At 36.5% G+C, this 13,786-nt stretch overlaps 1 protein-coding gene across 5 annotated transcripts in view; it reads left to right on the forward strand.

Moving 5' to 3' along the window:
• Window positions 1–13,786, forward strand: part of Smg7 (SMG7 nonsense mediated mRNA decay factor) — a 62,846-nt gene that overhangs the window by 16,737 nt on the left and 32,323 nt on the right. For 2 of the 5 annotated variants that reach the window (XM_057769515.1, XM_057769518.1), the window contains exons 2-3: window positions 4,961–4,990; window positions 7,214–7,352. The exons of 2 other annotated variants lie outside the window; for them this stretch is intronic. In XM_057769515.1, coding sequence (XP_057625498.1) covers window positions 7,249–7,352 — 104 coding nt within the window. In that variant the 5' untranslated portion in view covers window positions 4,961–4,990; window positions 7,214–7,248. The remainder of the gene's footprint in view (window positions 1–4,960; window positions 4,991–7,213; window positions 7,353–13,786) is intronic. One more of the 5 variants, XM_057769516.1, reaches the window with a different exon arrangement.

Here is a 13,786-nt window from a genome sequence, read left to right on the forward strand (position 1 = left end):
CTGAACTCTGTAGTCCAGGCTGGCCTCAAACTCAGAGATCCACCTGCCTCTGCCTCCTAACGACTGGGATCAAAGGTGTGCACATCTACGCTGGCTATCCAATTGTTTGGATATAACTATATTTCATTATAGTTTGTCTTGTTTTGCTTCATATTGCTTTGATAACCAACATGACCAAAAGCAACTTGGTTAGGAAGGAAAAGCTTTATTTAGAAACCTGGAAACAGAAACTAAAGCAGGTACCGTGGAGGAATGTTGCTTACTGGCTTGCTTTGCCTGCCCACAATGGGCTGGGCCCTCACTCCATCAATCATTAATCAAGAAAATGCTCCACAGGCCTACAGACTAACCTAATGCAGGCATATTCTCAATTGAAATTTCTTCCTCCCGGATGACCCTGACTTGTCAAGTTGACAAAAAAAAAAAATCTAATCAGGACATCTAACATATTTATTCACAAACTATAGTAAAAAGCACTATCCTAAAGAGGAACGTGAGTATGAATTATACTTTTGTCTTGCAAAGAGTCAGAGCGTGGAGTTTAGGAAGATAGAAACAGAATTGGAAGGTAAGTTGTTGGCATATTGAATGAAAGACTTTATATGCTTTGGGTTGTAAATTGGTGTGTTTTGAATTAGCAAGGTAAATTTCGGGAACTCTGCAAATGAAGTTATGACGGAGATGAGAGCCTGTATTAGTATTATTGGGATAATGGGAAACATTACTGAGGGATTTTGCAAGGATGCAGTCAATGGCTTTTAATAACTAGTTAGATACGAAGAATGAAGGAGAGGAAAAGAAGTAGAAGATAATGGGGAAAAGGACATAGGGAATAAAAGTATGGCTATTGAGTATATCCAGTTATGGTGAGATACCAAATAGGCAATTCAAAGCGCTGACTGCTCTTCCAGAGGACAGGTTTAACCCCAGAACTCACATGGTGATTCACAGCTGTCTGTAATGCAGTTCCCAATCACAACTCAGCATTCTCGTCTGACTTCTATGAGCATCAGGCATGCACGTGGTTAGTACACAGAAATATATGTAGACAAAACACCCATCCAAGTCACATAAAAAATATGTAAAATGAGATCATAGCATGGGCTGATTGCAAATAATTTTTGGTTATGTTTTAAGAATTAGTATTACAACAACTGGAAGGAATCACAACCTCTGCCAGCTCCACATCTATGGATTCAGCCAACCCTGCATCGAATATATTCAGGAAAAACAAAACAAAAGCCCAAAAACCCTTTGTGCCATGATAGGGTTCACATACATGAAGCCCACAGTTCCCAGCAATAATAGTAAAGCTGTATCTGTATTCAATATGCATGGATTTTTTTTTCTCTTGTTGCCATTCTCTAAACTATATAGTACCGACTTTTATTTACTAAACATCTACATTGTATGAGGTGTTAGAAATAATTCAGAGATGATTTACAGTATAAAGATGTGTATAAGTTACATCAGTTTTTTTCTTCTTTTTTCCCTTTTTTTTAATTTTTGAGGCCAAATGGGCTGTCTTCAAGCTATGTAACTGAGGTAAACCTTGAATTTTAGATCTTTGCCTTCTGAGAGCTGGGATTAAAGTCATGCACCACCACTGCCCAGTTTTAGTAAGTTTTAAAGTCAGATAACATACACATTCTCAAACTTTATTCATTTGGAAAATTGTTAGTTATAAATACTTGTGTTTCCAGCTAAACATGAAAATGTCTACCAATTTCCATCAAAAACCATATGTTCAGGCTTTTATTGAAATTGTATTCTAACTATAGGTCATTTGGGGGGGTACTTGCAAGTGTTTCCAAAATAATGACTTTTGGTTCTCACTTTCTGTTTATTTTCTTTACATTGTTTTCTTCATCCCATTTGTTTTGAGTGGAGTGGGCCCCTTTTTACAGCTTCTTACGATCAGTGCTTTTAGAGCTTTCTCTTCTGTATAAACACTCAAAGCTCTGGATGCCTCCCTGCTGCCTTTGCTTTGTACTATACATTATGCACATTTCCCGTTTTATTTGGTTTAAAACACTTTCAAATTTCTCTTGGCATTGCTCCTTTGAATTTTGGTTCTTTAGAAATAAATTCTTTGATTTTTTTTTTAAGTTATTTGAAGAATTTGGCAAACATTTCTCGATGTGAAAAACTAATTGTAGCTGGCTTTCTAAATTGATTTGTATTTATATGATTTAGTTCTTTTAAATTTATTAAGACTTGTTTTGTGGTTCAGTTTATTGTCTAAGTGCACTTGGGAAAAAAATGTTGTGTTGGGCAAAATATTCTATAGATATTAATTAGGTAAGTTGGTTGGTAGAACTGATCTAATCATACTGGTTTTCTGCCTTGCTTATCCTGTTATTTACTAAAAGATGAATTTTGAAGTATTAAATAGTTGTAGATTTTTCTATTCTTTTCCTTTTTTGTTTTATTTTTACCTGTGTGTTAATATCAAATGCTCTAACAGTGTGCTTTCACTTATTCCTCCTTCCCCGTGTGTGTGTGTGTGTGTGTGTGTGTGTGTGTGTGTGTGTGTGTGTATTTGGAGGCAGTAGCTCATGTTGCTTCAGCCTCCAAGGTTCTCATTACGCTCCCTTTCTTTTTTGATTTTCGAGACAGGGTTTCTCCGTAGTTTTTGGTTCCTGTCCTGGAACTTGCTCTTCTAGACCAGGCTGGCCTTGAACTCACAGAGATCCGCCTGCCTCTGCCTCCCGAGTGCTGAGATTACAGGCGTGCGCCATCACCACCCAGCTCTATATTTGTTTTAATCTCTATAATCTAGTAATTTTTCCTTTGATTTTTGAAAGATTTTTTTGCTGAATATAAAATTATGTTGAAGTTTTCTTTTTTCTGTACTTTGAAAACAATGCCTCGCTCTTGCTTTTTTTCTGTAGGGATTCAACCATGGTTCTTACCTTTATTATTTCTTACAAAATATGTTTTTATTTTCTTTGTTTGCTTTTAAGATTTTCTTCTATTAAAGTGATCCCATAGGTTTTCTTTTTTTTCTTTTTTTTTTTCTTTTTCTTTTTAGTTTTTCGAGACAGGGTTTCTCTGTGGTTTTGGAACCTGTCCTGGAACTAGCTCTTGTAGACCAGGCTGGTCTCGAACTCACAGAGATCCGCCTGCCTCTGCCTCCCGAGTGCTGGGATTAAAGGTGTGCGCCACCACCGCCCGGCAATCCCATAGGTTTTCTTCTGTGGTTCAACATTTGCAATTTATTGAGTATTTTAATCTGTGGGTATCAGTTTGGGGAAATATTTGATCTTTTCAGGAAAGTTGAAAATTTGAATAACAAACACACACACCTCTGTGTTAGGATACTACTTAAGAGTGGGATAGCATGAAGACTTGACACACAATAGACCTTAAAATTGCATATTTGTGAGTTTTTTCTATAAATAGCATTTGACTCTTAAGGCCAGAGAAAGCCATAAAAATTACTTGTGATATCTTAGTTTCTTCAAGGAACACTATCACTTGCCATGACAGTATGTATGTGATCGTTCTTTTCTATCATTTATGCAAGAAATTATAGGATACCTATTTTTTTTTTTTGTGGTAATTGCCTTTTTTACCAAAACCTTTCTAAAATTGGAGTTTGTTTAGGGAAGAGAAAGGGGTATAGAGAGACCTCCTGGCAAAGAGCTTGAGCTAGAAGCTAAAAACCAGAAGTCTTGAGACATTTAGAAACTACACTGAATATAGAAAACTGATAAAATTTGTTAAACATGGTTATCCTAGAAGCCAAGTGGGGGGAAAAAACCATATCAAGAAGGCAGAATCTCCTTTAAGTGCTGCTGACAGGTTGAAAAGTGACCGCTGGATTTAGCTATGTGGAAGTCATTGAGGATCTATCTTATCAAAACAAGCTTTTCTTTGGAAAAGTGGGGCATAATAAGACTGAATTGTCTTCAGCTGTGTCTGAATGGAGACGGGGTATTGCCCTGTAGCCCAGATTTACGGCAGTCCTCCTGTCTCAGCTACTTCTCCCAGTTTATGAAAGTTTTTTAAGATGGACATATAACATTTATTTATAAGATAGGATAGGATAAGAAACAACAGAAGAAAAGTCCAACAGAGGAGAAAAATGGTTAAGAACTATTTCCTGATAGCCACAGGGATTTGCCTGCATATTCTGTATGCCTAGGAATGATGGATGGTACAGCAGCGGCCTGGGAAGGGACTGGGACAGAAGGGCCAAAAGCTTAAGAGCAGTCTGGGCTACAGTGCAAGTTCAAGACCAGTTTGTTTAAAATGGAATTCTTGAAAAAAGGGTTGGTGATATAGAAATGTATAGTTTAATAACAGAGCATTTGCCTAGTATAAAGAACCTGGGTTCAGTTCCCAGTACCACCAGACATATATAAAATATGCATAAAAGGAAAAAAAAGTTTCTGAACTAAATAAAATTAATGGCAAATTTAGAGAGAATGAATAACTACTACTAATTCCTGGGAGCCTACTATACCTACAGTGAAATACAAAAATAATGCAAGTTAGGAAGTTGGACTTTGTACTTCCCTAATCTAAAGGTACTCAGTACTTTACATTAAATAAAAGACTATGATTACTTTTTCCAGTGTCAAGGATAGAATCAAAACTCCTGTTCTCGTTTTGTTCTCTGTTCCTTTCCTTTTTAAATTTAAAAACATTTTTTTCAGAGCACTTTTAGGCCTTCACTAAAGTTATTTCTGTCCCCATAGTTTTCAAGTTTGTTATACAGTTAAAAACATTCAGCTGTTTCAGATTCTTTTCTCTCCCTTAACAATATGTGTTAAGGTTTCTTTCTCCTTTATCATATACTAAGTAATAAATAGTTATCAGGATGTACCATAGATTGTTCACCTGCTACAGGGCCTCTTGGTTGCTTCCAGGATTTGATAATAATAAATAAAATTGCTGTAAATATCTGCGTGCAGATTTTGTGTAGACATAAGTTTTCATTTTGTTTGTGTAGGTGCCGGAAGCACAATTTCTGCACTGTGTGGTGAGTATAAAATGTGAGAGACTGCTGGACTGTTCCAGTGGCTGCACTAGTTTGTGCTGCCGCTAACAGTCAGGGAGAGTGCCTATGGAGCCACATACTCATCAGTATTTTGGTTTTGTCAGTGTTCTGGATTTGGCCATTTTACTACTATAGAGTGGTCTCATTTTTCTTTTGGTTTGCATTAACCATAGTTTCAGTTCTATTTTCTACTCTTTCAAATTTGTACCATGATTTGATATTCTGTTAATCCTACACCTGCTATTCACATATACAGATACCTGATTACTTCACTTTTTTTAAGTTACTCTTTCCTGACCATTTTTCTATCGTGCTAATTTAAATTAAAATTGCTTTCTTTTTAATTTTTCCTCTATTGTAGGACATGTTTATTCATTTAAATTTTTTTTTAGCTTGCTTTGCTTGCATACTTCAAGAAGGTATAGGTGTTACTACAAAGAATCAAATGTTTTTTAAAAAGCTAACTGGAAACTTGCTCTGGTATATCTCATCTAACATTGTTGATGACCTAATTTAAATTTCTTAATTATGTACAGTATTGAACTGTTTTTTATGGATCTCAGATGTTTTAATTTCTGTACAATTATTTACTGTTTGATACATAGTACATAGATTGCACTTAATGAAAGCAGAGTCTGGATTTTAGAGAGACAAGTAAACGCTCGTGTGTTTCTTTAATTATATAAAGTGGTGTATTTCCTGTATTTAAAAAAAAAGTCTGATATGCTTGGTTCTCATATTTCTTTTTTCTATTTTTTTTTTCCTAAAATACCTGAAAAATAGTATTAGATGTTAGGATCCTGGCTTTAAATTGAGACATTGTCCACATTGACTTGTATTTATTTGGGTGAATTTCATAGTAAGTACCATGCTAGATGTACACACACAAACACACACCTGAATAGATCAGACCTTATTTAGTGGAAAACTATGTAAACAAATTATTTATTTGTACAGTGCTGTAGCAAAACTGCACACACATGTACTGGAATAATTGGCCAAACCACAGCTTTCTTACAGGCATTACCTCAGTTTTTACTCGAGCCAAGAATGAGCTGGTCAGATGAGGGAGAAAAGAGTACATTCCAGGTTGAGTGAAAGTGCCAATAAAGATGCCGAGAGGCAGAATAGCGAGAAACTAAGAGTAACAGAGGCTCTCTGGGTCAGGGTCAGAGCTTCGCCATCTGATTTACTATGTCAAGGAAGTTGGACTTGCTTTCTCTAATTTTTTCCCACGAATATATGCTTTGAAAGTATAGCAACAAAGCTCATTTCTGTCATTTTAGTGCTAAAAATTATAAAAAACCTTGTATTTGATTCTAAAACTGATTGATATGCAGTTCTAAGTTCACTTTCCTAATTTGTAGAAGATAGTAGTTACATTTTTTTGACTGGTTGGGGGTTGTAGTTGACTGTAAATGGTAAAGATAAATGCAGTTATTGGTGACTTCTTTTTTCAGTGCTTATAGTAATAATAACTTCTGTTACGCTTCTTCATCCTCAGAACATCTCAGTGAGGGGGTTTATTTATCTCTATCTTCTAACTAAACTGGAACACCATAGGTTCCACTAAACTGTTTCACTTTAGGTTATAGCTAGCAAATAGTAGCTTAATTTGTTTAAGAAGACACATAGCAGTGTCTCTTATGCTCCCATTTTGTGAGATCACATATATAGAATACTTCAGTATAATGTCTAGCACATAAGAACTATGGTAGTGGTGGTAGTGTTGCACATCTTTAATCCCAGGCAGAGGCAGTCAGATCTCTGTGAGTTCAAGGCCAGCCTGGTCTACAGAGTGAGTTCCAGGACAGCCAGGGCTGTTACACAGAGAAACCCTGTTTTGGAAAACAAAAGCAGGAAAAAGGGAGTCCAGGTGGTTTGATGTTGTTCCAGGACAGTCTCACTCTGCAGGTACCCGCTAGGAAACTGGTATCAAACTGTCCTATAGAGATCACTCAGCTTGTAAGCAGTGAAGCACACATAAGGGAGTCATTTAGGGTCTACAACCAAAATCTGTTAGAAATATATACAGAATAACATTTAAAGGGGTTTTAAGAAACTAATATAAAAAGAAGAGAAACTTTGTTATTTTTCCTTTGCTTTTTACATTAAGTCATTTAAAATCAATTTTTAAAAGTTTTTCCCTAGGGGCGTTCTCTGTTTTTTGTGTTAACTCATATTTTCCTCCTCTCCTCTATCTAGAGTGTCTTAAACCATTCTACCTTGTGAGAAATTGGATGCTCTTGCAGATAGTCATTGTGGGAGAAAACGTTTCATTTAAGTCCCAGATGAGGACCGAAAACTTGAAATCAGAGGAGCATCTGAAATCAAGTAATATTAGGTAGGATAAAAATTACAAGGGATTTCTGCATTGTTTTTCATTTCCAAGGTGTATATTAAATTTTTCATATTCTGTGGACGTTGTGAAAAGAATTTGACTTCCTGAAGAATTGGGAAAGGATATGCTAAAAATTCTATTTTTACTTATGTGGCTTTGTGAGAAATTAAAGCTAGGTTTACTTTGACATTAACATTGATATCTTGTGGTCCAAGGAAACTTCTTTAAATGTACTGAAATACATTTGTGTGTTTAGATTCAAAGTTTTTTGAGTATTTATAAGCCTAGGTACATGTGATTCATCTTTTTCATATAAATTTTTTTCTTTATTATGTTTATGAGTGTTTTGCCTGCGTGTATTTGTGCATACCACAAGCGTACACTATGTGAGTCCAGAAGAGAGTATTGGATACCCTGGGACTGGAGTTAAAATGATCGTGAGCCCATGTTGGTGCTGGGCAATGAACCTGGGTCATCTGGAAGAATAGCCAGAACTTTTAACTACTTCCTGAGATTCATCTTATTAATTTTTCTTCAGAGTTAAAGAAACTGTCTTTTACATATTTGGTAATTTTATTTGACCCCAGGAAACATCAGTTCTGTGTTTTACTTGTCAGCATGGATTCAACTAAATGCCACAAAGACCTTGAGAGTTTGGTGATAATATATTACAGAAGACCTCTTCTGCATGACCAGTTAGTAACTCTTGCTGTAGCATCTTAATGACATAGCTTGTCTGATTCATATCAGAGGTGTGGTTTTATACTCTATAAATTGATACCACCATGATTGATGGTGACATTTGTAACTACTTCAGAAAACCTTCATTTTTATAGTGCTTATGAGCTCTGGTTCTGGAATTGCATTGCAAGGTAGAATCAGAGCTCTACTACTTCCTAATCCTGTGACAGTAGGAAAATTATTTCATCCCTCTGTCCTACTTACCTGATAGAAAGACTGAAATTTAAAGTTGTTTGCTAGTTTTCAGCGTTGAGGGTCAAGCATGGACATGGCTCGGCAAGCATTCTACCACTGCTATTTGTTGTTTTAAAGTAGAGTCTTCTTATGCAGGCAGGCCTAGCCTTGAACTTACTGTGTTACCCAGGGATGACCCTACACTCTCAATCCTACTGCCTCCATCTCGGGGCTGCTTGTGTGTTACAGGCATGTACCTCTGTGCCAAGTGGAATGTAAAGATTTTATAATAGGTGAAAGCATGGCAAGAAGACTTAGCAGATAATACATTATTAATTATATTATCAGGCTATTAATTTTTTATTTTATTATTTATTTATTTATTTTGGTTTTTCGAGACAGGGTTTCTCTGTGTAACAGTCCTAGCTGCCCTGGAACTAGCACTACTGTAGACCAGACTGGCCTTGAACTCATGGAGATTCTCCTGCCTCTGCCTTCCCAGTGCTGGATTTAAAGACATGCGCCACCACCACCTTGGCAGGCTATTAATTTTAACTGATGATTTGGACTCTGTTCTCAGCATGGCATTTCAGTCATTTATTATTTGCTTCATATGTTATTATGTCTCAGGTTTTTAAATGTTACTTTGAAATAATCAGATATAATCATAACTGATATTATAGAGAAAGGACAGAGTTTAAAGAAAAATGGCAAAACATCCTAACTCGGTTCTTTTGTATTCCCTGTGTCTGCCACCAATGTTATTTTCTATTCATAATAAAAATATATTGGTTTTATCATCTGTTCACATGAGAACATAGTTTTATGGTATCTAAATAATTTATCTTTCTTTCCTTAAACATTTTGTGGAGGTAAAGAACTAGAGTCCTTAACTGCCCCTTTGACTGTTGTCTTTACTCCACTGTGTTCTTCCAGAAGAGATCCCAGGAAGCAGTAGGGGAAGGGATACCTGACTGCAGTTAGAATCCGAACTAGCAGGTAGTTTGGTCCCAGATTTTCCTTCTTTGAGATGTCATTTAACATGCTTTGTCTTACTTGGTCTCATAGCAACCTTCATCTCTGAATGCCCGCCTGTACACTTACTTCAGCTTTCTCAATTAATTACCTATACTGTCCAAGCTGTCTGAACTGATGTTGGATTCTTTGCTCTGTATTGTCTCCCTTTCCTAGTTTAACTTTGGAGATTTCTTGGAAAGGAGAGTTTTTCTAGTTAGTATTATCACTATCTCATTTCCAGTTATGATCTTTAATCTATGCTTTATACACCTAGTGTCATTTCCCCATGTGTGTATGTGCCCTGTATGCATGCAGTGCCCACAGATGTAAGTAACCTAATAGTGATTCTATACTCTGACTTTGAACTCTTAAACACAGCATGCAAGTCGTCTCATATATAATTTGCTGCCTTCCTTGGTTCTCCAACTTCATATGTAGCTTTTGACTTTGCACTTTATCTGTTTACTGTCTCAGTTTTGTCTTTGGTTCTCGTCCTTGAGATTACTAGATCAGAATGGAATATATACATATATTCACAGACTGTAGGTAGGTCACGTAGTGAATGTATGGTATAGAGCACTGGTTCTCAACCTTTCTAATGTTGCAACCCTATAATACAGTTCCTCGTGTTACCGTCATCCCAAATATAACATTATTTTATTACTTCTTCATAACTGTACTTTTCCTACTGTTATGAATTGTAATGTAAGTCTCTCATGTGCAGGATAGCTCATCTCAAAAGGGGTCATGACCCTCAGGTTGAGAAATGCTGATGTAATTGGCATGTACGAAGCTTTTATACACTGACAGAAAGCAAATCCATTTTTGTTAACCTTAACTGAGGAAAGCTCTGAGTAACAGTACCTTCCCTAGAGTTCCTTCTAAATAACAGGAGTACAGCATTTTTATTTTTCTCTAGTTGATTTACTATTAGAAAACTTGCTGTCTAGAGAGCTTATATTTATGTTTCTCTGTGTCCATAGGATATTCACCATACAGTATTTGGCTTACTATTTGGCATAATTAGGTTATGATTTGATTCTTACGTTTATGACTATAATAGGTGAATATTGTAGTTATCTCAAATTGTTCCTTAGAACTATATGTTAAACAAGTGAACAAAGTAAGTTAAAAAAAACCCACCTTGGCTCTTCCTCCAAGGGAAGAAAAAAGAAAACCAACTACCCTAGCCACTTATCCCAAAATAAGTGTCTTAGCATTTGTGTGTTTTATTTTGATAGCTGTGAGTTTAGAATGGTTTCTGATTTTTTTTTTAAACAGGGAAAATAGATCTGAACTTCAAGAAGAAAAATCTTCTATGTGTCCCAATGCTATATGGACTATTACTACATATGTTTGAGTTTTATTTTCTTAGACTCAGATGTGCTTGGCTATAGTGATTAGGAACTAAACTCTGAAGCCAAAGTACTACTTCCAAGTCTGTGACCATGGGCTTGTTACTTAACCTCTCTATATCTGCTTATGTTTTCTTCAGGTATAAAATGGAGACAGTAATAGCACATAGTTTACATTAAACGATTTACTTACACAAAGCCCTTAGAACAGTGTTATAGTGCTAGCTTTTGTAGTAGCTAGTGCTTGGAATGCATTAAATATATTTATAGGTCTTGATTATGTTATCTCCATGTGAATTGTTTCAGATTATAGTTTCCAATGTATTATCACTAATCCAGCCTTTTTTTCAGCAGTTTATTTCACTTTTTTCTTTTTTATTGTTTGACAGGCATAGTTTATTTCTCCTAATGAATACTGGTGTAGTAGCACACCTGTAGTTCCAGCCCTTGGGGAGACTAAGGCAGGATGGTCATGGAAGTTCAAGGCCCGCTGGTACCATATAGCAAAATAAAAGAAAACAAACAAAGATCCCAAAGACAATGTATATAATATTTTGAAAGTTTATATAAACTAACTTTGCTGTTTTATTATGAAGAGTATTGTAACATGAGAGCTGGCTTGTTTGTTGGGGTTTCTGTCCCGCCCGGTACCCCACAACTGTTTAGCCCCAAAGAAAATCACACATAGGTCTCCATAAATTATAAGCTGATTGGTCCATTAGCTCTAACCTCTCACTGGCTAACTTTCACATCTTGATTAACCCGTTTTTCTGATCTATGTTAGCCATGTGGCTCAGTACCTTTTTCAGTGGGGCAGATCACATCCTGCTGCTTCAGTGGTCTGGGCAGGAGTGAGAGGGATCAACTTCCTCCTTCCTAGAATTCTCCTGTTTTCATTACATCATTTCTACTTCCTGTCTGGTTTTCCCGCCTATAATTCCTGCCTGGCCAATCAGCGTTTATAACATGATTGACAGAATACAGACAATTCTCCCACACCAGAGTATGGTGGTTTAATTTTGGGATTCTTGGTATTTTCATTCCTTTCAGTATTCCTTTAGTTTAAAGTAAGAACAGACACACCTCACCATTGCTTATATTCTTCTGAGAAGAACATCTTGACTTGTATCCAGACAGGTGGGACTGTAGGGGCAGGTATCCTGTAAGTGTGAAGACAGCCTGTTCCACAGCAAATTTCAGCCTGGCCAAGGCTATGTATATAGTTAGGTCCTGAGCTTTTGTTGTTTTTGTTTTAAGATGCTTGTATCTATATGAGCATTGACTAACTATAAACTAATGTTAATTTGTTGAAGTTTTTTTTATCAAGAATTGCTGAAATATAGTTTGATTTTTTTGTTTTTCTTTAGACTAGAGAGTATTCCATTTTGAGAAAAAGACAGGAAAGCTGTGACTGGTAGGGAGGATATGTGTTTTCTCAGTTTGTGTGACCTTGGATTTTTAAGATCATATGCTGGCAGCCTTGTAAAGATTTTTTCAGTGGTGAAAGTTAAGACCTAAAGTGATGACTGAAGATGGACTATATGGATAATTATTTTGGTATACAATGTTCAGTACTAAGCACAGTTATCTGGTGAGCATTGTGCATTTATATTAATAGTTTTTTATGTTAAACCCCATTGTGATTCTCTTTAAAAGATACATATGTATATATGCATATGTAAGCAGTGGATGTCTTTAAAGACTATAAGAAACAAAAGTATTTTATATTTTACTGAAATTAAAATTTACAATCATGGGGACTGGAGTGGTAAGAACACTGGCTTCTCTTCAGTTCAGAGGATGCTTGTTTCATTCCCACCTACGTGATAGCTCATGACCCTCTGTAGCTGAGTTCTCGGAATCTTCTGGTCTCTGCTGGTGCCAGGCACACAAGTAATGCACAGATGTACACACAAACTGTCTTAAGTTAGGGTTTCTGTTAGTGTGATAAACACCATGACCAAAAGCAACTAGGGGAGGAAGTTTATTTCATTTAGACTTAACAGGAATAGTCCATCATGAAGGGCATTGTCTGCTTTCTTAGTCAGCTCACTTTCTTCTACAACGCAGGACCACTAGCCGTTCTGGGACACCTCCCCCAGAGAGCCTGGCCCTCCCACAGAATTAATCAGTCGAGAAAATGCCATGCAGGCTTGTCCACAGGCCAGTCTGGTGAGGTCATTTTCTCAGTTGTGGTTCCTTCTCAAATGACTCCAACTTGTGTTAAGTTGACAAAAACCAGTTCACAGGCAAAACACCCATATACATGAAATAACAGCTTTTAAAAATTTAGTTACTATAAAATATGTAAAATAGTGCTTTCCCTAAAATGTTCAGTACCTTTATATTCTTCTAGTTTTTGTTCCAGTTTAGTTCTTTTGAAATGGAAATCTCGTGGTGTAATAACTCTTATTAATTTTGTTAATTGACATGTAGTCACACATATACAGTGGGTACAGTGTGATGTTTGAGTGCTTGTATTCATAATTATCCAGCCTCAGGATGTTTGGGTGTATTCTTCACCCAGTGTATTTATCACTTTGTGGAGATAACATTTAAAATCTACTTCTCTGGTTGTTAAGATTAGATGATCAGCATGTATTGTTAGCTGTAATCATTCTTCTTCTATGCAAGAGAGTACCAGAACCGGTGGGAGAGCATGTTTCAGAGTTCCTGATAATCAGAATGCTAGTCAAAAGAGATTCTGATGTTACATATTTTTAAAAGCTGCATTATTATAAAGCAACTTTGGTAGACAAAGAATTTCCTTATTCCAGATGTGTTTCACAAGGAAGTGTAATGCTCTGACTCATACACAAAGCAGGAGTGATGGTTAGCCAGTAAATGGGGGTGGTGTTCTTAGCCCAGGGACTATCCTTTTCAAAAGTCCAGTGACAGACCGACCGCTAGATTAAGGAGAGAAGAGTGGTGAAAGCTAAGAGTTCAGAGACTCCAAAATTTGTCACTAAAGACTTTGTAGTGGAAAATCACTAAGTTCAGGCAGCTAGTTGGCAAGATGAAGTGTGCTTTCAAAAATACCCTTTGCAGTAATTCAGATGAGGAATGGATATGGGGGGAGGCAAAGTGGATGAAGGTACAGCTGCTGTTTAGAGGGTAGTAGTAAGACTTTGGAAGAAGGTGGGCATAAAG

Source organism: Chionomys nivalis, chromosome 5 (assembly GCF_950005125.1).
Source record: "Chionomys nivalis chromosome 5, mChiNiv1.1, whole genome shotgun sequence".
Lineage (NCBI taxonomy): Eukaryota > Metazoa > Chordata > Mammalia > Rodentia > Cricetidae > Chionomys > Chionomys nivalis.